The 27,388-nt window shown below is 35.5% G+C and overlaps 1 protein-coding gene across 5 annotated transcripts in view; it reads left to right on the plus strand.

The window, feature by feature from the left end:
* The window catches only part of slit2 (slit homolog 2 (Drosophila)), a 321,185-nt gene that overhangs the window by 45,955 nt on the left and 247,842 nt on the right, over positions 1 to 27,388 (plus strand). For all 5 annotated transcript variants that reach the window (XM_062026304.1, XM_062026306.1, XM_062026307.1 and 2 more), the window contains exon 4: positions 16,396 to 16,467. In XM_062026304.1, the coding sequence (XP_061882288.1) occupies positions 16,396 to 16,467 (72 nt within the window). The remainder of the gene's footprint in view (positions 1 to 16,395; positions 16,468 to 27,388) is intronic.

The raw sequence follows: 27,388 nt of genomic DNA on the forward strand, positions 1-27,388 counted from the left end.
GAAGCGGCCCTCTGGGGGCCAAACATAACGGCGATGTGGCCCTCAGTGAAAATGACTGCTTTCAAACATATGCAATTCCATTTTTTTTTTTTGGAAGCAATCAATACTTTTAGATTGAAAGATGAAGTACGTAATTTTTTTCCAGTCTCTTTGTGGGCCACATAAAATGATGTGGCGGCCCAGATGTGGCCCCCGAGGCCTCCAGTTTGATGCCGGCGCAGGTGTATTTAACGTCGTGGCCACCGATGCTGCGGACCTGACCGCATCGTGGCTATTTTAGGAGGATGAGCTCATTCCACTCATCCTTCCACCTCCACGTCTGCATACCCCTCTCAGTGGAGGTGGTGTCCTCTAAACGGGTGGGGGTGGGGGGCTCTTAGCCTCTGGAGCGGGATGAATAATGAAGAATCATCACTTCTGCCTGATGTGCAATATTTATATTAGTCCTGTGATGTAACTGTGGAAGCAATATGATGGCAGTGTAGACTGCAATATGATGGCAGTCACACATAAGAGATACGTGCAGACTGCAATATGATGGCAGCCACACATAAGAGATATGTGTAGACTGCAATATGATGGCAGTCACACATAAGAGATATGTGTAGACTGCAGTAATATGGCAGTCACACATAAGAGATAGGTGTAGACTGCAATGTGATGGCAGTCACACATAAGAGATATGTGTGGACTGCAATATGATGGCAGTCACACATAAGAGATAGGTGTAGACTGCAATATGATGGCAGTCACACATAAGAGATATGTGTGGACTGCAATATGATGGCAGTCACACATAAGAGATAGGTGTAGACTGCAGTAATATGGCAGTCACACATAAGAGATAGGTGTAGACTGCAATATGATGGCAGTCACACATAAGAGATATGTGTAGACTGCAATATGATGGCAGTCACACATAAGAGATATGTGTAGACTGCAGTAATATGGCAGTCACACATAAGAGATAGGTGTAGACTGCAATATGATGGCAGTCACACATAAGAGATACGTGTAGACTGCAATATGACGGCAGTCACACATAAGAGATACGTGCAGACTGCAATATGATGGCAGTCACACATAAGAGATAGGTTTAGACTGCAATATGATGGCAGTCACACATAAGAGATACGTGCAGACTGCAATATGATGGCAGTCACACATAAGAGATACGTGTAGACTGCAATATGATGGCAGTCACACATAAGAGATACGTGTAGACTGCAATATGATGGCAGTCACACATAAGAGATACGTGTAGACTGCGATATGATGGCAGTCACACATAAGAGATACGTGTAGACTGCAATATGATGGCAGTCACACATAAGAGATAGGTGTAGACTGCAATGTGATGGCAGTCACACATAAGAGATACAAGTAGACTGCGATATGATGGCAGTCACACATAAGAGATACGTGTAGACTGCAATATGATGGCAGTCACACATAAGAGATAGGTGTAGACTGCAATGTGATGGCAGTCACACATAAGAGATACGTGTAGACTGCAGTACTATGGCAGTCACACATAAGAGATACGTGTAGACTGCAATATGATGGCAGTCACACATAAGAGATACGTGTAGACTGCAATATGATGGCAGTCACACATAAGAGATAGGTGTAGACTGCAATGTGATGGCAGTCACACATAAGAGATACGTGTAGACTGCAATATGACGGCAGTCACACATAAGAGATACGTGTAGACTGCAATATGATGGCAGTCACACATAAGAGATACGTGTAGACTGCAATATGATGGCAGTCACACATAAGAGATACGTGTAGACTGCAATATGATGGCAGTCACACATAAGAGATACGTGTAGACTGCAATATGATGGCAGTCACACATAAGAGATACGTGTAGACTGCGATATGATGGCAGTCACACATAAGAGATACGTGTAGACTGCAATATGATGGCAGTCACACATAAGAGATAGGTGTAGACTGCAATGTGATGGCAGTCACACATAAGAGATACAAGTAGACTGTGATATGATGGCAGTCACACATAAGAGATACGTGTAGACTGCAATATGATGGCAGTCACACATAAGAGATAGGTGCAGACTGCAATGTGATGGCAGTCACACATAAGAGATACGTGTAGACTGCAGTACTATGGCAGTCACACATAAGAGATACGTGTAGACTGCAATATGATGGCAGTCACACATAAGAGATACGTGTGGGCCGCAATATGATGGCAGTCACACATAAGAGATACGTGTAGACCGCAATATGATGGCAGTCACACATAAGAGATACATGCAGACTGCAATATGATGGCAGTCACACATAAGAGATATGTGTAGACTGCAATATGATGGCAGTCACACATAAGAGATATGTGTAGACTGCAATATGATGGCAGTCACACATAAGAGATACGTGTAGACTGCAATATGATGGCAGTCACACATAAGAGATACTTTTAGACTGCAATATGATGGCAGTCACACATAAGAGATACGTGTAGACTGCAATATGATGGCCGTCACACATAAGAGATACGTGTAGACTGCAGTACTATGGCAGTCACACATAAGAGATACGTGTAGACTGCAATATGATGGCAGTCACACATAAGAGATACGTGTAGACTGCAATATGATGACAGTCACACATAAGAGATACGTGTAGACTGCGATATGATGGCAGTCACACATAAGAGATACGTGTAGACTGCGATATGATGGCAGTCACACATAAGAGATACGTGTAGACTGCGATATGATGACAGTCACACATAAGAGATACGTGTAGACTGCAATATGATGGCAGTCACACATAAGAGATACTTTTAGACTGCAATATGATGGCAGTCACACATAAGAGATACGTGTAGACTGCAATATGATGGCCGTCACACATAAGAGATACGTGTAGACTGCAGTACTATGGCAGTCACACATAAGAGATACGTGTAGACTGCAATATGACGGCAGTCACACATAAGAGATACGTGTAGACTGCAATATGATGGCAGTCACACATAAGAGATAGGTGTAGACTGCAATATGATGGCAGTCACACATAAGAGATAGGTGTAGACTGCAATATGATGGCAGTCACACATAAGAGATATGTGTGGACTGCAATATGATGGCAGTCAAACATAAGAGATACGTGTAGACTGCGATATGATGGCAGTCACACATAAGAGATACATGTAGACTGCAATATGATGGCAGTCACACATAAGAGATACGTGTAGACTGCAATATGACGGCAGTCACACATAAGAGATACGTGTAGACTGCAATATGATGGCAGTCACACATAAGAGATAGGTGTAGACTGCAATATGATGGCAGTCACACATAAGAGATACGTGTAGACTGCAATACGATGGCAGTCACACATAAGAGATACGTGTAGACTGCAATATGATGGCAGTCACACATAAGAGATACGTGTAGACTGCAATATGATGGCAGTCACACATAAGAGATACGTGTAGACTGCAATATGACGGCAGTCACACATAAGAGATACGTGTAGACTGCAATATGATGGCAGTCACACATAAGAGATAGGTGTAGACTGCAATATGATGGCAGTCACACATAAGAGATACGTGTAGACTGCAATACGATGGCAGTCACACATAAGAGATACGTGTAGACTGCAATATGATGGCAGTCACACATAAGAGATACGTGTAGACTGCAATACGATGGCAGTCACACATAAGAGATACGTGTAGACTGCAATATGATGGCAGTCACCATAAGAGATACGTGTGGACTGCAATATGATGGCAGTCACACATAAGAGATAGGTGTAGACTGCAATATGATGGCAGTCACACATAAGAGATATGTGTGGACTGCAATATGATGGCAGTCACACATAAGAGATAGGTGTAGACTGCAGTAATATGGCAGTCACACATAAGAGATAGGTGTAGACTGCAATATGATGGCAGTCACACATAAGAGATATGTGTAGACTGCAATATGATGGCAGTCACACATAAGAGATATGTGTAGACTGCAGTAATATGGCAGTCACACATAAGAGATAGGTGTAGACTGCAATATGATGGCAGTCACACATAAGAGATACGTGTAGACTGCAATATGACGGCAGTCACACATAAGAGATACGTGCAGACTGCAATATGATGGCAGTCACACATAAGAGATAGGTTTAGACTGCAATATGATGGCAGTCACACATAAGGGATACGTGTAGACTGCAATATGATGGCAGTCACACATAAGAGATACGTGTAGACTGCAATATGATGGCAGTCACACATAAGAGATACGTGTAGACTGCGATATGATGGCAGTCACACATAAGAGATACGTGTAGACTGCAATATGATGGCAGTCACACATAAGAGATAGGTGTAGACTGCAATGTGATGGCAGTCACACATAAGAGATACAAGTAGACTGCGATATGATGGCAGTCACACATAAGAGATACGTGTAGACTGCAATATGATGGCAGTCACACATAAGAGATAGGTGTAGACTGCAATGTGATGGCAGTCACACATAAGAGATACGTGTAGACTGCAGTACTATGGCAGTCACACATAAGAGATACGTGTAGACTGCAATATGATGGCAGTCACACATAAGAGATACGTGTAGACTGCAATATGATGGCAGTCACACATAAGAGATAGGTGTAGACTGCAATGTGATGGCAGTCACACATAAGAGATACGTGTAGACTGCAATATGACGGCAGTCACACATAAGAGATACGTGTAGACTGCAATATGATGGCAGTCACACATAAGAGATACGTGTAGACTGCAATATGATGGCAGTCACACATAAGAGATACGTGTAGACTGCAATATGATGGCAGTCACACATAAGAGATACGTGTAGACTGCAATATGATGGCAGTCACACATAAGAGATACGTGTAGACTGCGATATGATGGCAGTCACACATAAGAGATACGTGTAGACTGCAATATGATGGCAGTCACACATAAGAGATAGGTGTAGACTGCAATGTGATGGCAGTCACACATAAGAGATACAAGTAGACTGTGATATGATGGCAGTCACACATAAGAGATACGTGTAGACTGCAATATGATGGCAGTCACACATAAGAGATAGGTGCAGACTGCAATGTGATGGCAGTCACACATAAGAGATACGTGTAGACTGCAGTACTATGGCAGTCACACATAAGAGATACGTGTAGACTGCAATATGATGGCAGTCACACATAAGAGATACGTGTGGGCCGCAATATGATGGCAGTCACACATAAGAGATACGTGTAGACCGCAATATGATGGCAGTCACACATAAGAGATACATGCAGACTGCAATATGATGGCAGTCACACATAAGAGATATGTGTAGACTGCAATATGATGGCAGTCACACATAAGAGATATGTGTAGACTGCAATATGATGGCAGTCACACATAAGAGATATGTGTAGACTGCAATATGATGGCAGTCACACATAAGAGATACTTTTAGACTGCAATATGATGGCAGTCACACATAAGAGATACGTGTAGACTGCAATATGATGGCCGTCACACATAAGAGATACGTGTAGACTGCAGTACTATGGCAGTCACACATAAGAGATACGTGTAGACTGCAATATGATGGCAGTCACACATAAGAGATACGTGTAGACTGCAATATGATGACAGTCACACATAAGAGATACGTGTAGACTGCGATATGATGGCAGTCACACATAAGAGATACGTGTAGACTGCAATATGATGGCAGTCACACATAAGAGATAGGTGTAGACTGCAATGTGATGGCAGTCACACATAAGAGATACAAGTAGACTGCGATATGATGGCAGTCACACATAAGAGATACGTGTAGACTGCAATATGATGGCAGTCACACATAAGAGATAGGTGTAGACTGCAATGTGATGGCAGTCACACATAAGAGATACGTGTAGACTGCAGTACTATGGCAGTCACACATAAGAGATACGTGTAGACTGCAATATGATGGCAGTCACACATAAGAGATACGTGTAGACTGCAATATGATGGCAGTCACACATAAGAGATAGGTGTAGACTGCAATGTGATGGCAGTCACACATAAGAGATACGTGTAGACTGCAATATGACGGCAGTCACACATAAGAGATACGTGTAGACTGCAATATGATGGCAGTCACACATAAGAGATACGTGTAGACTGCAATATGATGGCAGTCACACATAAGAGATACGTGTAGACTGCAATATGATGGCAGTCACACATAAGAGATACGTGTAGACTGCAATATGATGGCAGTCACACATAAGAGATACGTGTAGACTGCGATATGATGGCAGTCACACATAAGAGATACGTGTAGACTGCAATATGATGGCAGTCACACATAAGAGATAGGTGTAGACTGCAATGTGATGGCAGTCACACATAAGAGATACAAGTAGACTGTGATATGATGGCAGTCACACATAAGAGATACGTGTAGACTGCAATATGATGGCAGTCACACATAAGAGATAGGTGCAGACTGCAATGTGATGGCAGTCACACATAAGAGATACGTGTAGACTGCAGTACTATGGCAGTCACACATAAGAGATACGTGTAGACTGCAATATGATGGCAGTCACACATAAGAGATACGTGTGGGCCGCAATATGATGGCAGTCACACATAAGAGATACGTGTAGACCGCAATATGATGGCAGTCACACATAAGAGATACATGCAGACTGCAATATGATGGCAGTCACACATAAGAGATATGTGTAGACTGCAATATGATGGCAGTCACACATAAGAGATATGTGTAGACTGCAATATGATGGCAGTCACACATAAGAGATACGTGTAGACTGCAATATGATGGCAGTCACACATAAGAGATACTTTTAGACTGCAATATGATGGCAGTCACACATAAGAGATACGTGTAGACTGCAATATGATGGCCGTCACACATAAGAGATACGTGTAGACTGCAGTACTATGGCAGTCACACATAAGAGATACGTGTAGACTGCAATATGATGGCAGTCACACATAAGAGATACGTGTAGACTGCAATATGATGACAGTCACACATAAGAGATACGTGTAGACTGCGATATGATGGCAGTCACACATAAGAGATACGTGTAGACTGCGATATGATGGCAGTCACACATAAGAGATACGTGTAGACTGCGATATGATGACAGTCACACATAAGAGATACGTGTAGACTGCAATATGATGGCAGTCACACATAAGAGATACTTTTAGACTGCAATATGATGGCAGTCACACATAAGAGATACGTGTAGACTGCAATATGATGGCCGTCACACATAAGAGATACGTGTAGACTGCAGTACTATGGCAGTCACACATAAGAGATACGTGTAGACTGCAATATGACGGCAGTCACACATAAGAGATACGTGTAGACTGCAATATGATGGCAGTCACACATAAGAGATAGGTGTAGACTGCAATATGATGGCAGTCACACATAAGAGATAGGTGTAGACTGCAATATGATGGCAGTCACACATAAGAGATATGTGTGGACTGCAATATGATGGCAGTAAAACATAAGAGATACGTGTAGACTGCGATATGATGGCAGTCACACATAAGAGATACATGTAGACTGCAATATGATGGCAGTCACACATAAGAGATACGTGTAGACTGCAATATGACGGCAGTCACACATAAGAGATACGTGTAGACTGCAATATGATGGCAGTCACACATAAGAGATAGGTGTAGACTGCAATATGATGGCAGTCACACATAAGAGATACGTGTAGACTGCAATACGATGGCAGTCACACATAAGAGATACGTGTAGACTGCAATATGATGGCAGTCACACATAAGAGATACGTGTAGACTGCAATATGATGGCAGTCACACATAAGAGATACGTGTAGACTGCAATATGACGGCAGTCACACATAAGAGATACGTGTAGACTGCAATATGATGGCAGTCACACATAAGAGATAGGTGTAGACTGCAATATGATGGCAGTCACACATAAGAGATACGTGTAGACTGCAATACGATGGCAGTCACACATAAGAGATACGTGTAGACTGCAATATGATGGCAGTCACACATAAGAGATACGTGTAGACTGCAATACGATGGCAGTCACACATAAGAGATACGTGTAGACTGCAATATGATGGCAGTCACACATAAGAGATACTTGTAGACTGCGATATGATGGCAGTCACACATAAGAGATAGGTGTAGACACACCTATTTAATAATACCACCTTAACATTTGACAACCAAACAATTACACGCGTATTTAATAATATTGTCATCCCATTGGGTTGAGTTTTTCCTTGCCCTGATGTGGGAACCTGAGCCCAGGATGTCGTTGTGGCTTGTGCAGCCCTTTGAGACACTCGTGATTTAGGGCTATATAAGTAAACATTGATTGATTGATTGACACTTTCCATGCTTTGTAACTGAGCTACTGCGTGGAACATTTTCCCTTGTGGATCATTAAAGTCTAAGTCCCAAATTGGCGGCCCGTAATCCGGGTGTGCCCTATGGTCCGGAAAATACGGTCTATGTTTTATTTTGAGGTTAATGCCCTTCCCCTCTCGCGGCATGTGTTGCTCAGCCTTGTCAATATGTGAGTGGAGGTTAAAGACTTTCACTCGTTGTGTCGCTGGGTTGCCCCCGACATCACATCAAGGAACATCCGCCCGCACACAAACCTCTTCACGCCACTCCAGCAGGGTTAAATGATCGCACCCACGTTATTAAACTCACCCCGGTTCTCTCAACACTTGTGTGTGTGTGTGTGTGTGTGTGTGTGTGTGTGTGTGTGTGTGTGTGTGTGTGTGTGTGTGTGTGTGTGTGTGTGTGTGTGTGATGACGGGCTGTTGTGAGTTCTTCCCCTGTGAGGGCCTTGTTTACTCAGTGGGGTCCCTTTCACACATTCGGTAGCCCGGCCAGACCGCCTGTTTGTTTTTCCCACATCGTCTTCTCCACTCCGCCTTTGTGGTTTAAAAAAAAAAAAAAGGAAGAAAGAATGAATGAATGTCTCCCCCTTTCCTTCATTCTGACTCCTGTCTTCCCCCACCCCTGGCCCCCGCTGTCGGCCTTCTTGAGTTTGTTGCCTTCAAGTGTAACCTGTTTATTTGTGCGTGCGCTCCTTTTTGGATGTCTACCACTTCCGCAAAAGTTCCATGAAACATGAATTGTGACTAATCAAAGCAATAACTCTCGCGCTACTTGGGAGAATTGTGGTAAGCCGGTGTTTTTCAACCACCGTGCCGCGGCACACTAGCGTGCCGTGAGATACGGTTTGGTGTGCCGTGGGAGATGATCTAATGTCACCTATTTGGGTTGAAAATATTTTTTTGCAAACCAGTAATTATAGTTGTTGTTGAGTGTCGGTGCTGTCTCGCCGGTAACTAATTGCTTTGAAAATGTCGGACATTTTTTTTGCCAAGTACGGAACCTTTCACATCCAATTCTTATTTATCCTAAATCTATTCATAATGTTCAAAAATCGAAAAAAAAATGTATATATTTTTTATAAGAATTTTTTAAATTTAATTTAATTTAATTTTTATTTATTATTTTTTTGAAATATGTGTAGAGAAGCCTTTTTTAAATATTTTTTCTTTTAACAAAGAAATCTTCTATATAGAGGAAGGACGTGTAGAGATAACGTTACAACACCATTAAAATGTCAATTTTGCCAAGTACGGAACCTTTCACATCCAATTCTTATTTATCTTAAATCTATTCATAATGTTCAAAAATCGAAAAAAAATAAATATATATATTCATATATTTCTTATAAGAATTTTTTTAATTTAATTTTATTTGTATTTATTTATTTATTTATTTTATTTTTTTAATCGTATTTTACCAAAAAAATTAAAAAATTAAAAAAATTAAAAAGTCGTTTTCAGGCCATCTCCATGCAACCAGACGGAGGTATTCTCACCTGTAACCGATTGTGAATTTTTAAAAATGTATAATTAGTACACCAAATAAGGCATTGCGAGAATCGGTTTGAGTCGACAATTGTGTTCATATGTGTAGAGAAGCCTTTCCCCCCCTTTAAAAAAAAAAAAAATAAATCTTTTTTTTTTAAATATTAAAAAAAATAAAAAATTAACAAAGAAATCTTCTATACAGAGGAAGGACGTGTAGAGATAACGTTAGAACACCATTAAAATTTCAATTTTGCCAAGTACGGAACCTTTCACTTCCAATTCTTATTTATCTTAAATCTATTCATAAGGTTCAAAAATCGAAAAAATATATATATATATTTATATATTTCTTATAAGAATTTTTTAAATTTAATTTTATTTGTATTTATTTATTTATTTATTTTATTTTTTCAATCGTATTTTACCAAAAAAAATAAAAAATAACAAAATTTAAAAAGTCGTTTTTAGGCCATCTCCATGCAACCAGACGGAGGTATTCTCACCTGTAACCTGTTGTGAATTTTTTTAAATGTATGATTAGTACACCAAATAAGGCATTGCGAGAATCGGTTTGAGTCGAGAATTGTGTTAATATGTGTAGAGAAGCCTTTCCCCCCCTTTAAAAAAAAAAAAAAAAAAACTTTTTTTTTAAATATTAAAAAAAAAAAAAAATTAACAAAGAAATCTTCTATATAGAGGAAGGACGTGTAGAGATTACGTTAGAACACCATTAAAATGTCAATTTTGCCAAGTACGGAACCTTTCACTTCCAATTCTTATTTATCTTAAATCTATTCATAATGTTCAAAAATCGATAAAAAAAATATATATTTATATATTTCTTATAAGAATTTTTTAAATTTAATTTTATTTGTATTTATTTATTTATTTATTTTATTTTTTTAATCGTATTTTACCAAAAAAAATAAAAAATAACAAAATTTAAAAAGTGGTTTTCAGGCCATCTCCATGCAACCAGACGGAGGTATTCTCACCTGTAACCTGTTGTGAATTTTTAAAAATGTATGATTAGTACACCAAATAAGGCATTGCGAGAATCGGTTTGAGTCGAGAATTGTGTTAATATGTGTAGAGAAGCCTTTCCCCCCTTTTAAAAAAAAAATAAAAAAATATTTTTTTAAATATTAAAAAAAAAAAAAAAATTAACAAAGAAATCTTCTATATAGAGGAAGGACGTGTAGAGATAACGTTAGAACACCATTAAAATGTCAATTTTGCCAAGTACGGAACCTTTCACTTCCAATTCTTATTTATCTTAAATCTATTCATAATGTTCAAAAATCGAAAAAAAATTAAAAAAAAATTATATATTTCTTATAAGAATTTTTTAAATTAAATGTAATTTTTATTTATTTATTTTTTTTAATCGTATTTTACAAAAAAAAATAAAAAATAACAAAATTTAAAAAGTCGTTTTCAGGCCATCTCCATGCAACCAGACGGAGGTATTCTCACCTGTAACCTGTTGTGAATTTTTTAAAATGTATAATTAGTACACCAAATAAGGTATTGCGAGAATCGGTTTGAGTCGACAATTGTGTTAATATGTGTAGAGAAGCCTTTCCCCCCTTTTAAAAAAAAAAATATATATATATTTTTTAAAAATATGTGTAGAGAAGCCTTTTTTTAAATATTAAAAAAAAAATGTAATAAAGAAATCTTCTATATAGAGGAAGGACTTGTAGAGATAACGTTAGAACACCATTAAAATGTCCATTTTGCCAAGTACGGAACCTTTCACTTCCAATTCTTATTTATCTTAAATCTATACATAATGTTCAAAAATTGAAAAAATAAATAAATAATAATATATTTCTTATAAGAAATTTTTAAATTAAATTAAATTTGTATTTATTTATTTATTTTTTTTAATCGTATTTTACAAAAAAAATAAAAAATAACAAAATTTAAAATTCGCTTTCAGGCCATCTCCATGCAACCAGACGGAGGTATTCTCACCTGTAACCTGTTGTGAATTTTTTAAAATGTATAATTAGTACACCAAATAAGGCATTGCGAGAATCGGTTTGAGTCGACAATTGTGTTAATATGTGTAGAGAAGCCTTTCCCCCCCTTTTAAAATAAAAAAATAAAAAATCATTTTTTTAAATATTAAAAAAAAAAAAAAATTAACAAAGAAATCTTCTATATAGAGGAAGGACGTGTAGAGATAACGTTAGAACACCATTAAAATGTCCATTTTGCCAACTACGGAACCGTTCACATCCAATTCTTATTTATCAATCAAAAATCGATAAAAAAATAAATATTTATATATTTCTTCTAAGAATAAATTTAAAAAAAATTTTTTTTTAAATTTGTATAATTTTTTGTAATTTTTAAAAAAATCTTATTTAAAAAAAAAAAAAAATTAAAACATTTAAAAAGTCGTTTTCAGGCCATCTCCATGCAACGCAAGAAATTAAAAAAAAATAAAATAAATTAATTAAAATTAAAAAAAAAAAAAAAAAATTTCAAAATTTTTAAAAAAAATTAAATCAACATAAAAAACACAATGTATACATACTGTGTATGTGTATGTCAATATAGATCAATACAGTCTGCAGGTATACAGTCCGTAAGCACACATGATAAATCCCCCCCCCCCCCCGGTCCGTGGGACAAATTTTCAAGCGTTGACCGGTCCCCAGCTACAAAAAGGTTGGGGACCACTGATGTAGAGGAAGGACATGTAGGGACAACGTTAGAACACCATTAAAATGTCCATTTTGCCAAGTACGGAACCTTTCACATCCAATTCTTATTTATCTTAAATCTATTCATAAATGTTCAAAAATCGATAAAAAAATAAATATTTATACATCTCTTATAAGAATAAATTTTATTTATTTATTTATTTTTTTAAATATATATATATATATTTTTTTAAATCGTATTTTACAAAAAAACATTTTTTTTAAACATTTAAAAAGTCGTTTTTAGGCCATCTCCATGCAACCAGACGGAGGTAAAATGTCAATTGTTTCTGTGGGAAAAAAAAAATGCTTATTTTATTTTTGTTTTAATATGTTTAGAGAAGCCTTTTTTCCCCCTTTTTTAAAAAATAAATAAATATATTTTTAAAATGTGTAGAGAAGCCTTTAAAAAAAAATTGAACAAAGAAATCTTCTATCAATCAATCAATCAATGTTTATTTATATAGCCCTAAATCACAAGTGTCTCAAAGGGCTGTACAAGCCACAACGACATCCTCGGTGTCGAGTGGGTCTGACATAATCTTGTGAAAGTCCAACACATCAGCGAAAGTCCAGTCCATGGTGGGGCCAGCGGGAACCATCCCGAGTGGAGACGGGTCAGCAGCGTAGAGATGTCCCCATCTGATGGACAGGCTAGCGGTCCACCCCGGAGCAGAGTAGAAAAGAAAAGAAAAGAAACGGCAGATCAACTGGTCTAAAAAGGGAGTCTATTTAAAGGCTAGAGTATACAAATGAGTTTTAAGATGAGACTTAAATGCTTCTACTGAGGTAGCATCTCTAACTTTTACCGGGAGGGCATTCCATAGTATTGGAGCCCGAATAGAAAACGCTCTATAGCCCGCAGACTTTTTTTGGGCTCTGGGAATCACTAATAAGCCGGAGTTCTTTGAACGCAGATTTCTTGCCGGGACATATGGTACAATACAATCGGCAAGATAGGCAGGAGCTTGACCGTGTAGTATTTTATACGTAAGTAGTAAAACCTTAAAGTCGCATCTTAGGTGCACAGGAAGCCAGTGCAAGTGAGCCAGTATAGGCGTAATATGATCAAACTTTCTTGTTTTTGTCAAAAGTCTAGCAGCCGCATTTTGTACCAACTGTAATCTTTTAATGCTAGACATAGGGAGGCCCGAAAATAATACGTTACAGTAATCGAGACGAGATGTAACGAACGCATGGATAATGATCTCAGGAAGGACGTGTAGAGACAACGTTAGAACACCATTAAAATGTCCATTTTGCCAACTACGGAACCTTTCACTTCCAATTCTTATTTATCAATCAAAAATCGATAAAAAATTTTTTTTATATATTTCTTCTAAAAATAAATTAAATTTTTTTATTTTTTTTTATTTGTATAATATATATATATATATTTTTTTAAATCGTATTTAAAAAAAAATAAATAAAAATAAAAACATTTAAAAAGTCGTTTTCAGGCCATCTCCATGCAACCAGACGGAGGTAAAATGTAATTTTTTTTCTGTGGAAAAAAAAATGCTTATTTTGAAGTTTTTTTTTGTTGTAATATGTGTAGAGAAGCCTTTTCCCCCCTTTTTTAAAAAATAAATACATCTTTTTTTGAAATAAGTGTAGAGAAGCTTTTTTTAAATAGTTTTTTTTTTTAACAAAGTAATCTTCTATGTAGAGGAAGGACATGTAGGGACAACGTTAGAACACCATTAAAATGTCCATTTTGCCAACTACGGAACCTTTCACTTCCAATTCTTATTTATCAATCAAAAATCGATAAAAATTTTTTTTTTTATATTTCTTCTAAAAATAAATTAAAATGTTTTTAATTTTTTTATTTGTATAATATTTTGTTATTTTTTAAAAAATCGTATTTAAAAAAAAAAAAAAAAATTAAAACATTTAAAAAGTCGTTTTCAGGCCATCTCCATGCAACCAGACGGAGGTAAAATGTAATTTTTTTTCTGTGGAAAAAAAAATGCTTATTTTGAAGGTTTTTTTTGTTGTAATATGTGTAGAGAAGCCTTTTCCCCCCCTTTTTTAAAAACTAAATACATCTTTTTTTGAAATAAGTGTAGAGAAGCTTTTTTTAAATAGTTTTTTTTTTTTAACAAAGTAATCTTCTATGTAGAGGAAGGACATGTAGGGACAACGTTAGAACACCATTAAAATGTCCATTTTGCCAAGTACGGAACCTTTTACATCCAATTCTTATTTATCTTAAATCTATTCATAAATGTTCAAAAATTGATTAAAAAATAAATATTTATATATCTCTTATAAGAATAAAAACATTTAATTTATTAATTTTTTTAAATATATATATATATATTTTTTAAATCGTATTTTACAAAAACAATTTTTTAAAAAACATTTAAAAAGTCGTTTTCAGGCCATCTCCGTGCAACCAGACGGAGGTAAAATGTCAATTGTTTCTGTGGGGGGAAAAATGCTTATTTTGAAGGTTTTTTTTGTTTTAATATGTTTAGAGAAGCCTTTTTCCCCCCTTTTTTAAAAATAAATAACTATATTTTTAAAATGTGTAAAGAAGCTTTAAAAAAAAAAAAAATTGAACAAAGAAATCTTCTATATAGAGGAAGGACGTGTAGGGACAACGTTAGAACACCATTAAAATGTCCATTTTGCCAACTACGGAACCGTTCACATCCAATTCTTATTTATCAATCAAAAATCGATAAAAAAAATAAATATTTGTATATTTCTTCTAAGAATAAATTAAAAAATTTTTTTTTTTTTATTTGTATAATTTTTTGCAATTTAAAAAAAAATCTTATTTAAAAAAAAAAAAAAAAAATTTAAAACATTTAAAAAGTCGTTTTCAGGCCATCTCCATGCAACGCAAGAAATTTAAAAAAAATAAAATAAATAAATTAAAATTAAAATTAAAAAAAAAAAAATTTTTTATTTATTTTTTAAAAAAATTAAATCAACATAAAAAACACGATGTATACATACTGTGTATGTGTATGTCAATATAGATCAATACAGTCTGCAGGTATACAGTCCGTAAGCACACATGATTGTATTTCTTTATGAAAAAATAAAAATAAATCCCCCCCCCCCCCCCCGGTCCGTGGGACAAATTTTCAAGCGTTGACCGGTCCCCAGCTACAAAAAGATTGGGGACCACTGATGTAGAGGAAGGACATGTAGGGACAACGTTAGAACACCATTAAAATGTCCATTTTGCCAACTACGGAACCTTTTACATCCAATTCTTATTTATCTTAAATCTATTCACAATGTTCAAAAATCGATAAAAAAAATAAATATTTATATATCTCTTATAAGAATAAAACACATTTATTTATATATTTTTTTAAACATATATATATATATATTTTTTTAAATCGTATTTTACAAAAAAAAATTATTTAAAACATTTAAAAAGTCGTTTTTAGGCCATCTCCATGCAACCAGACGGAGGTAAAATGTCAATTGTTCCTGTGGGGAAAAAAAAAAGGCTTATTTTATTTTTGTTTTAATATGTTTAGAGAAGCCTTTTTCCCCCCTTTTTTAAAAAAAAAAAATAAATATATTTTTAAAATGTGTAGAGAAGCCTTTAAAAAAAAATTGAACAAAGAAATCTTCTATATAGAGGAAGGACGTGTAGGGACAACGTTAGAACACCATTAAAATGTCCATTTTGCCAACTACGGAAGCTTTTTAAAGATCAAAAAAGCTAATTTGACGCATGTATTTTTATTTATTTTTCCAGGCGCCTGAATCGGAATAACCTGGCCGTCTTTCCCGAGTTGCTCTTCCTGGGAACGACAAAGCTTCACCGACTGTAAGTCCAATTTATCTCTTTGCTTTCCTGCTCCAGTTGTGGCATCACGCGATGACATCATCGTGCTATATTCATGGTGGCATTGGGAGTCTTAAGCTGATGGTGGTAACCATGGTTACCACGCTGTAACAGTCAAGCATCACCAAAACATGACTTGACATAACCACACGTCACACACCTCACGTCCATAACATGTTGAATAATATTTCAATTCTTGTCCTGTGGCTTTGATGCTTTGCTCAAGGGAACCTTGGCACACCTTCTCTCCAACTATTCTTTGTTTTTTCTGTGGTGGCACTCAAACACAAGTCAAGCTGTACAAATACGTGTCTGCTGGAGTTTAGTGTTGGAGGAACCCTGACCTCAACCCAGGTGAAGCGGAGCCTGGGTTGTATTATTATGTTTAATTATTAACTAGATATGACTCTGAGGCGTACGCCTGTTGGAGGCCAGCTAAAAATGCTAGCATGCTAACAGTTAGCATGTGTTAACAACCAAGTGATAGGACTCTGAGGTGTACACTTGTAAAATAGCATCAAAAAAAGGTAGCATGCTAACATTAGCAAGTTAACCGTTAGCAAGTGTTAACTGCAAAGTTATGACTCTGAGGTGTACGCTTGTAAAATTAGCTAAAAAAAGTTAGCATGGTCATGTTAGCATGAGTTAACATGCCAACAGTTAACATGTGTCAAGTACCAAGTTATATTATTATAAGGTGTATGGTGAAAAAATATGCTAAAAATGTTAGCATGCTAACATTTAGTTTTTCTCATGTAATAAGCAAAATGGGTTTAAAAAAAAAAAAAGCTAACGTTAGCATGCTAACAGCTCTATAGTCCAGAAAATATGTTAATACTGCATGGTTTCGTTCTCGTTGGGACTTCTCATGACTTTTCAGCTCCGGTAGTTCATTCTTCACTCACGGTTGAATTGAAGTGGGATGAGGCGAAAACACACAGTAAACAAAGTACAACAACCACGCAGGGGACCGTGGACGAGTGCGAAAGAGAAACTGCGATATTAAATGACTGCCTCCATCGAGGCCAGTTCAGTAGCTAATGGAGATTAGCACCCCGACAGCTGCTGCCCACTGTGTGTGTGTGTGTGTGTGTGTATGTGTGTGTGTGTGTGTGTGTGTGTGTGTGTGTGTGTGTGTGTGTGTGTGTGTGTGTGCGTTCTTGTATTTCTACCCTTCTTGAGACATGAAGAATGCTCCATATGAGCCCGGTGAACAAGTTAGTACATAAACCATAGTCCCAAACATTGCCTCGAATAGGGAGCCAAATACTAGAATCCGTGAACATTGCTCCAAAGTCAGGACATTTTGTTGATTTAATGTGCATACAAAAGTCAACATTGACAGGTGCAAAGGCAGCAAAATATGATAAAACAAGACGGCAGCTAAAGAAGGACTTCCCTATTCATCCCTAAAAAAAAAAAGCCGCCAGGTGAACGGCTGATTTTAGGACTCCGGGTGTTGACGTAAGACAAGCCATATGTGAGCATAGGATGAACAAATACACTACGCTACCCCTGGTGGTGACATCTATCAAAATGAGGGTGGTCCCAAAAAGGAGGGAGTTTTCAAATGGACTGTGTGTCGCTTTTAAAAGTGCTCCCCCTCTGGTCAACATATGAAATAACAAGTGTGTGTAAAAATATGAAATGGTCCCTCTCTGGTCAACATATGAAATAACAAGTGTGTGTAAAAATGTGAAGTGCTCCCCCTCTGGTCAACATATGAAATAACAAGTGTGTGCAAAAATGTGAAGTGCTCCCCCTCTAGTTAACATATGAAATAACAAGTGTGTGTAAAAATGTGAAGTGCTCCCCCTCTGGTCAACATAGGAAATAACAAGTGTGTGTAAAAATGTGAAGTGCTCCCCCTCTGGTCAACATATGAAATAACAAGTGTGTGTAAAAATATGAAGTGCTCCCCCCTCTGGCCAACATATGAAATAACAAGTGTGTGTAAAAATGTGAAGTGCTCCCCCTCTGGCCAACATAGGAAATAACAAGTGTGTGCAAAAATGTGAAGTGCTCCCCCTCTGGCCAACATAGGAAATAACAAGTGTGTGTAAGAAATTGAAATGCGCCCCCTTTGGCCAAAATGAATAATAAAAGTAAAATGGTTTTGTATATAGAGACATACTGTAATAACTTGAAGTAAATAATGAAGATTAAAAAACAATTACAAACTTTAAAAAAATGTAATAAAATAACTCAAATTAGTGTTTTTCTCACAATGTGTTGACTTTTTTCTTATAAAATTGGGAACAATTTCTCATATTCTTTCTGTTTCTGTAATACTGCAATATTTTCTCGTGAATGTATTACTTTTTAATGCAAAATGGGGACATTTGTCATATAAAATTCTGACTTTTATCACAATATTGCCAATATTTTTGTTGTTCTTGTAAAATGCTGAAATTTTTTGAGTAAAATGATGACTTTTGTCATCGTTTTGCCAAGTAAAATGTTTATCATTATTATAATATTGCCAAAATGTTAAAGTTTTCGTACAAAATTGTGACTTTTGTCGAGTAAAATGATGACTCTTTTCACAAAATTGCCAAAATTTTAAGCTTTTCTTGTAAAACTGCGACTATTATTGAGTAAAATTCCAAATATTGCACAAATATTCCGTGTGTGTGTCATATAAAATTCTGACTTGTATCACAATATTGCCAATATTTTTTGTTGTTCTTATAAAAGGCTGAAATTTTTTGAGTAAAATGATGACTTTTGTCATAATTTTGCCAAGTAAAAATGTTCTCATTATTATAATATTGCCAAAATGTTAAAAGTTTTCTTACAAAATTGTGACTTTTGTCGAGTAAAATGATGACTCTTTTCACAAAATTGCCAACATTTTAAGCTTTTCTTGTAAAACTGCAACTATTATTGAGTAAAATTCCAACTTTTATCATAATATTGCACAAATGTGTGTGTGTGTGTCATATAAAATTCTGACTTTTATCACAATATTGCCAATATTTTTTGTTGTTCCTGTAAAACAGTGACATTTTTTGAGCAAAATTATGACTTTTGTCATCATTTTACCAAGTAAAAATGTTCTCATTATTATAATATTGCCAAAATGTTAGTTTTCTTACAAAATTGTGACTTTTGTCGAGTAAAATGATGACTCTTTTCACAAAATTGCCAACATTTTAAGCTTTTCTTGTAAAACTGCAACTATTATTGAGTAAAATTCCAACTTTTATCATAATATTGCACAAATGTGTGTGTGTGTGTCATATAAAATTCTGACTTTTATCACAATATTGCCAATATTTTTTGTTGTTCCTGTAAAACAGTGACATTTTTTGAGCAAAATTATGACTTTTGTCATCATTTTACCAAGTAAAAATGTTCTCATTATTATAATATTGCCAAAATGTTAGTTTTCTTACAAAATTGTGACTTTTGTCGAGTAAAATTATGACACTTTTCACAAAATTGCCAAAATTTTAAGCTTTTTCTTGTAAAATTGCGACTGTTATTGAGTAAAATTCCAACTTTTATCATATTTCAAAAATGTTCCATTTGTGTGTCATATAAAATTCTGACTTTTATCTCAATATTGCCAATATTTTTGTTGTTCTTGTAAATTAGTGACATTTTTTGAGTAAAATGATGACTTTTGTCATCATTTTGCCAAGTAAAAATGTTCTCATTATTATAATATTGCCAAAATGTTAGTTTTCTTACAAAATTGTGACTTTTGTCGAGTAAAATTATGACTCTTTTCACAAAATTGCCAAAATTTTAAGCTTTTCTGGTAAAATTGCGACAGTTATTGAGTAAAATTCCAACTTTTATCATAATATTGCACAAATGTTCCGTTTTTCTTGTAACATTTTGAGTAAAATGACGACTTTTATTATAATACTGCCAAAATTCGAAGTTTTTCTTGTGAAATTCCAACAAATTTCTCACAACAAGCGTTTTTATACGTGCATAGTATGTATATATTATTAATGTTGTAAATACACTTCTTTATATATCTAGAAAGGCTGGTCCTAAAGAGGGAGGCTTTTTTCTCAGGTCTCAAGAAAGTATGAAATACAAGAATGTGTGTATAAATCCAAAGTTACTTTTGGCCTTTCCTCGTTTTCGTCGCAGAAAAACCAGCGTCCCAAAAAGGCGGCGTGTCGCTGATTGCCGGGTTCCGGCGTCTGCAGGTCTCAGGCTGTGGGAACTAACTTCTCGTCACAGTCGTTTGTGGTGTGTGTGTGGGGGGGGGGGCAATAATTATGGTGGCGCACGCCGCGTGTGTACGTGTATAATAAGAGCAAATATATTTATCTGAAACAATATTGACATGATTCACGGCGTGTGAAAGTTGTTTATGTTCCGCGGCTGGCTGGGCTGAGGTGTGTGTGTGTGTGTGTGCGTGCGTGCGTGCGTGTGTGTGTGTGTGTGTGTGTGTGTGTGTGTGTGTGTGTGTGTGTGTGTGTGTGTGTGTGTGTGCGTGTGTGTGTGTGTGTGTGTCAAGGCCAAAGACTTGGCATTTTGCTCAGCGTGTGGCCCAAAGGTAAAAATACATCCCGGCCATACTTTTCTGCACTCAGCTGTCCCACAGACAAACGGCGTGGGAGCGTGTGACCCAACGTGTGTGTGTGTGTGTGTGTGTGTGTGTGTGTGTGTGTGTAGTAGTGTTTGTGTAACAGTGTGTGTGTAGTGGTGTGTGTGTGACGCACGTCTTCACTACACAACAACAACAACACCATTATGCTAAGTGGAAAGACATTAAGAAGTAATAATAGGAGGTGTCAAAGTCATTTTCCACGCAGGCCACGTCGCAGTTATGTGGTCTTTCTAACAGCGAATATAATATTATTAAACCATTTTTTTAATGCGATTTTTTTTTAAACTAAAATGTCCAAAAAAATATGGCAGGTTGCAATAAATTCACCTCAATATTTAGTGTACAAAAGCCAAAAGCGGTGAAGTTGTCACGTTGTGTAAATGGTAAATAAAAAGAGAATACAACAAATACTTATATTCAATTGAATAGACTGCAAAGACAAGATATTTAACGTTCAAACTGGTAAACGTTGGTATTTTTTGCAAATATTCGCTCATTCGGAATTTGAGGCCTTGCAACATGTTTCAAAAAAGCTGGCACAAGTGGCAAAAAAGAGTGAGAAAGTTGAGGAATGCTTGTCAAAGACTTATTTGGAACATCCCACAGGTGAACAGGCTAATTGGGAACAGGTGGGTGCCATGATTGGGTATAAAAGCAGCTTCCGTGAAATGCTCAGTCGTTCACAAACAAGGATGGGGCGAGGGTCACCACTTTGTCAACAAATGCCTGAGCAAATTGTTGAAGGACAACATTTATCAACCAAGCTGTTGCAAGGAATTGAGGGACTTCACCATCTACGCTCCGTAATATCATCAAAAGGTTTGGAGAATCTGGAGAAATCACTGCACGTAAGCCATGATATTACACACCTTGGATCCCTCAGGCGGTACTGCATCAAACAGCGACACCGGTGTGTAAAGGATATCACCACATGGGCTCAGGAACACTTCAGAAAACCCACTGTCAGTAACTACAGTCGGTCGCTACATCTGTAAGTGCAAGTTAAAACTCTTACTATGCAAAGCCAAAGCCGTTTATCAACAACACCCGGAGCCCGAGCTCATCTAAGGTGGACTGATGCAAAGTGGAAAAAGTGTTCTGTGGTCTGACGAGTCCACATTTCAAATAGTTTTTTGGAAACTGTGGACCAAAGAGGAAAAGAACCATCCGGATTGTTCTAGGGTGAAAGTGTAAAAGGCAGCATGTGTGATGGTATGGGGGTGTATTAGTGGCCAAGACATGGGTAACTTACACATCTGTGAAGGCACCATTAATGCTGAAAGGTACATACAGCTTTTGGAGCGACATTGTCATGGTCTGTGGTTCTGGATCATGTTTTTGTTATTTTCTCTTAGTTTTAAGACTCCGTTAGTTCCTGTTTTTGTGCACCCTTGTTTGTTTTAGTTTCCATGGCGACTTATGATGTTCACCTGCCTCTTGCGTTCGGGACACACCTGTCTCTAATCAAGAGACCAGTATTTGTGTGTCATGCCATTGTTTGCTTCATGCCCAAGTAAGTTGTGTTTGTTCATGCCACAGTTAGCGACTTTTTTTTTTGCCCTGTCCATAGTTTATGCTAAGTGTTAGCTTTTTGTTTCCCTGCGCTAAGTTGCGCCTTCGCCTTGTGCGCCTTTTTTGTTTGTACCTATTTGAGAGTCGAGATTAAATCACGTTCCTACCTTCACGCCTTGTCCGGAAAAAATCCGTTTTCATCCCGGGAGAACAAACCAGGCATGTGATTTTTCCGCCTAAAGTCGGAATTCCGTCTTTTTTAATCTCGGGGGGGGAAAAAAAAAATTATCTCCCGTTTTTCCGTTTTTTTTCCGAGCCTAAATCAAGATTCGAGACGTAGTTTATATTACGCCGTAGTTGATTGGTCGATATGTTCCTTGTGACCAATCAGGACGTTACTAACGTCATCATTCATAATGGTTACTACGGCCATTTTCCATATGTAAACGATGTCGGTTCTCGAGAGAAAGGACGCTTTACGAGTAAAATAAATTGATAAACATGTCAAAAATAAGTTCCGATGGGACTGGATGGAAAGGGGAAATCACTGATACTGTTGGGAAGAAGGAAGTTACGACTTTGTTCGGTGATTTTATTCGGAAAATCGATCGTCCCGGAAAAGGTTTTGTGCACGTGGTGTCATGATAATATTGACTATGGATCACGAGGTTTCAAGGCTTTGGAAGTACATGCGCAACGGCAAAAACATATGAAACAACTTGAAGCAAGGAATACGAACTTTTCACTAGCTGCTACTTTTGGATGCCAACCGAAAGTGAGCAAACCTTACGGACTTCATCTTTTGTTTACATGGAGAGGAAAGATCCGCCCACTTCAGTTGCAGACAGGGTTGTTAATAACGAGGTAAGCTAAAAAATATTTGCTTGCGAAATACGCATGTTTGTTTGAAATATTAACCAATTATTGCTTAGTGAAATATAAATGGGTTTTTCTAAAAAATAAAAAGCCACGTGAAAATATATTATGAAATGACAGAAATTCAAAGAGTCGCATTATTGATTCCAGTTAACAATTTATTTGAAATACATTTGCATATAATACTATTTTGTAATATTAAGTTCTTTTGTAAACTATTGTCGGTGGTGTAACAATCTTGAAGATCAATATTTCCACACTTGTTTCATGCAATATGTCCTCACATTATTATTATTTCCTATTTTCAAATATGAGTAAACAATACTAAACATGTTGAATTATTTTCATAAATGTATATCCTATTTTGGCGAAAAGAATGAAATGTTTACATTACATGAACTGAAGTAATGTGGTAATACTGTAAATAAAGTGTAGATAATAACACTGATCAATGTGGATGTGAAATGAACACAAGATGTAAATAGTAGTGACTAAATAGTGTTGGGACTGAACCAAATACAGTCATTCATTATTATAATTGGGTTATGTATGTTCTATTAATGATGTTTTCATGTCTTTAAACACTAAAATATTTTCTTCAAATGGTGCTGTCTTTGTTCATTTTAGCATGTTAAATTGGTGAAAAACCAGGAGCTTCGGGGGGGCGTTGCCCCCCTTGACCCCCCCTACCGCCTTCGTCCCCCAGACCCCCGGAAGTTTTTTCAGTCTTTTTCATTGTGGTCAAATCACATGCCTGACAAACTTCGCAGTAAGATGCGACAAACATATTTTGCCATCCAAGCAACGTTATCACGGACGCCCCTGCTTATTTTTTATTTTATTTTTATTTTTTTTCTGCCAATAAATTCTACGTTCATGATTATTTGCCAAAAAATACCAACGTTTCTCAGTGTGAACATGAAATATCTTGTCTTTGCGGTCTATTCAATTGAATATAAGTTGAAAAGGATTTGTTGTATTCTCTTTTTATTTACCATTTACACAACGTGACAACTTCACTGCTGTCTGGGTTTTTCTAGTTGAACCCTAATGTGTTCCATTGTAGCACCTTTCCAACACCTGGGGCCCCGCAATCACATTTAGCCGACACACACCCCTCTGGGGGCCCAGACTCCATTAGTTACTTGGACACACACATCTGGAGACGCCATGTGGTGGGCAGCACCCCAGCTACCGCAACACACACACACACACACACACACACACACACACACACACACACACACACACACACACACACACACACACACGGCGTTGTATTGTGTGGAGGCTGAGAAGCGCAGCTGTGACTGTTTGCTGAGCGACAGGAAGAGAAGACGATGGGGTCCAACAGTTCATTAGATGGACTCAGTAAAACATGATAGGACTGTAAAAACCACAAAAAAAAAGAATAAATGGAAGAAAGACTCAGTAGATTTGCCAAGACCGAGGACAAGCCATCCAAAATCACACGATTGGTGAGCAATCACAGACTTTATGAACACTCAACTGACAGCTTTTCATGTTTATGACTTTTTTTAAAAGCATAAAGCAAATGTTTGGAGATGAAAGATGCAAACTGCTTGGCTTTCAGCACCAGGCAGCTTTTTAAATGGATTTGCGTTTTATTCCTGGATTTATTTGACTAAAAACACAAAGAATAATACAAATTAATACTGAAATATAGGAAAAAAATACACAAAAAAATATTTTTTTACATCAATTAAGATTTTTCTGCTTGGGTTTTAGCACCAAATTGATTTGAATTTTATTCCTGGATTTATTTGACTAAAAACATAAAAAATAATACAAATTAATACTGAAATACAGGAAAAAAATACACCAAAAAAATCTATTTTTTTACATCAATTGAGATTTTTCTGCTTGGGTTTTAGCACCAAATTGATTTGCATTTTATTCCTGGATTTATTTGACTAAAAACATAAAGAATAATACAAATTAATACTGAAATATATGGAAAAAAATACACAAAATGTATTTTTTTACATCAATTGAGATTTTTCTGCTTGGGTTTTAGCACCAAATTGATTTGCATTTTATTCCTGGATTTATTTGACTAAAAACACAAAAAAATAATACAAATTAATACTGAAATATAAGGGAAAAAATACACAAAATAATCTATTTTTTACATCAATTGAGATTTTTCTGCTTGGGTTTTAGCACCAAATTGATTTGCATTTTATTCCTGGATTTATTTGACTAAAAACATAAAAAAATATATACAAATTAATACTGAAATATAGGAAACAAATACACCAAAAAATCTTTTTTTTTTTTTTTACATCAATTGAGATTTTTCTGCTTGGGTTTTAGCACCAAATTGATTTGCATTTTATTCCTGGATTTATTTGACTAAAAACATAAAAAATAATACAAATTAATACTGAAATATAAGGAAAAAAATACACAAAAAAATATATTTTTACATCAATTAAGATTTTTCTGCTTGGGTTTTAGCACCAAATTGATTTGAATTTTATTCCTGGATTTATTTGACTAAAAACATAAAAAAATAATACAAATTAATACTGAAATATAGGAAACAAATACACCAAAAAAAAATCTATTTTATTTACATCAATTGAGATTTTTCTGCTTGGGTTTTAGCACCAAATGATTTGCATTTTATTCCTGGATTCATTTGACTAAAAACAGGAAGAATAATGCAAATTAATACTGAAATAATAGGAAACAAATACACCAAAAAATCTATTTTTTTACATCAATTGAAATTTTTCTGCTTGGGTTTTAGCACCAAATTGATTTGAATTTTATTCCTGGATTTATTTGACTAAAAACACAAAAAAATAATACAAATTAATACTGAAATATAGGAAACAAATACACGAAATAATTTATTTTTTACATCAATTGAGATTTTTCTGCTTGGGTTTTCGCACCAAATTGATTTGCATTTTATTCCTGGATTTATTTGACTAAAAACATTAAAAAAAATAATACAAATTAATACTGAAATATATGGAAAGAAATACACAAAATCTATTTTTTTACATCAATTGAGATTTTTCTGCTTGGGGTTTAGCACCAAATTGATTTGCATTTTATTCCTGGATTTATTTGACTAAAAACATAAAGAATAATACAAATTAATACTGAAATATAAGAAGAAAAAATACACAAAAAAATCAATTTTTTACATCAATTGAGATTTTTCTGCTTGGGTTTTAGCACCAAATTGATTTGCATTTTATTCCTGAATTTATTTGACTAAAAACACAAAACAATAATACAAATTAATACTGAAATATAGGAAAAAAATACACAAAAAAATATATTTTTTACATCAATTGAGATTTTTCTAAAGAACAAAAAGCCCTAATCGTATGAGAACAAGAAACAATTACAAAAAACTACAAGTAAAAAAAAGGTTTTCATTTAGATAATGGTTCCAAAGCTGAAATATTACAAGGAATAAATGTTATTGTTTAAGCCAACGAGTCATAATATTTCAGGGTTAAAAAAATATTTTTATTTAAAAAATAAGGCTCAATATTATATCAATAAAGTCGAAATATTACAAGAAACAAATAGTATTTTAAAAAACAAATAGTGTGTATTTGTCTATATTTGTGTGTATGTGTATATATGTGTGTGTTTATATGTATGTATGTGTACATATAATGTAATATTATAAGAATAAAGTTAAAAAATAAATTGAAACCAATGTTTTTTTTTCTAAACAAAAAGTCAGATTCAAATTTTTTTTGGGAATTTTCTTCACAAAAAAAAGTCAGTCCCACAAGAAAAAAATATGTTGTTTTTATTTGTAAAATAAGCCCTAATTTTATTGTATTAACGCTGAAATATTAAAAGGAATAAATGTTGTGTAATCCAAAAAGTCAGTTTTACAATAATTTTTTTTTAGGATATAAATCCCAATATTATATCAATAAG

Source organism: Entelurus aequoreus, linkage group LG18 (assembly GCF_033978785.1).
Source record: "Entelurus aequoreus isolate RoL-2023_Sb linkage group LG18, RoL_Eaeq_v1.1, whole genome shotgun sequence".
In the NCBI taxonomy this organism is placed as follows: Eukaryota; Metazoa; Chordata; class Actinopteri; order Syngnathiformes; family Syngnathidae; genus Entelurus; species Entelurus aequoreus.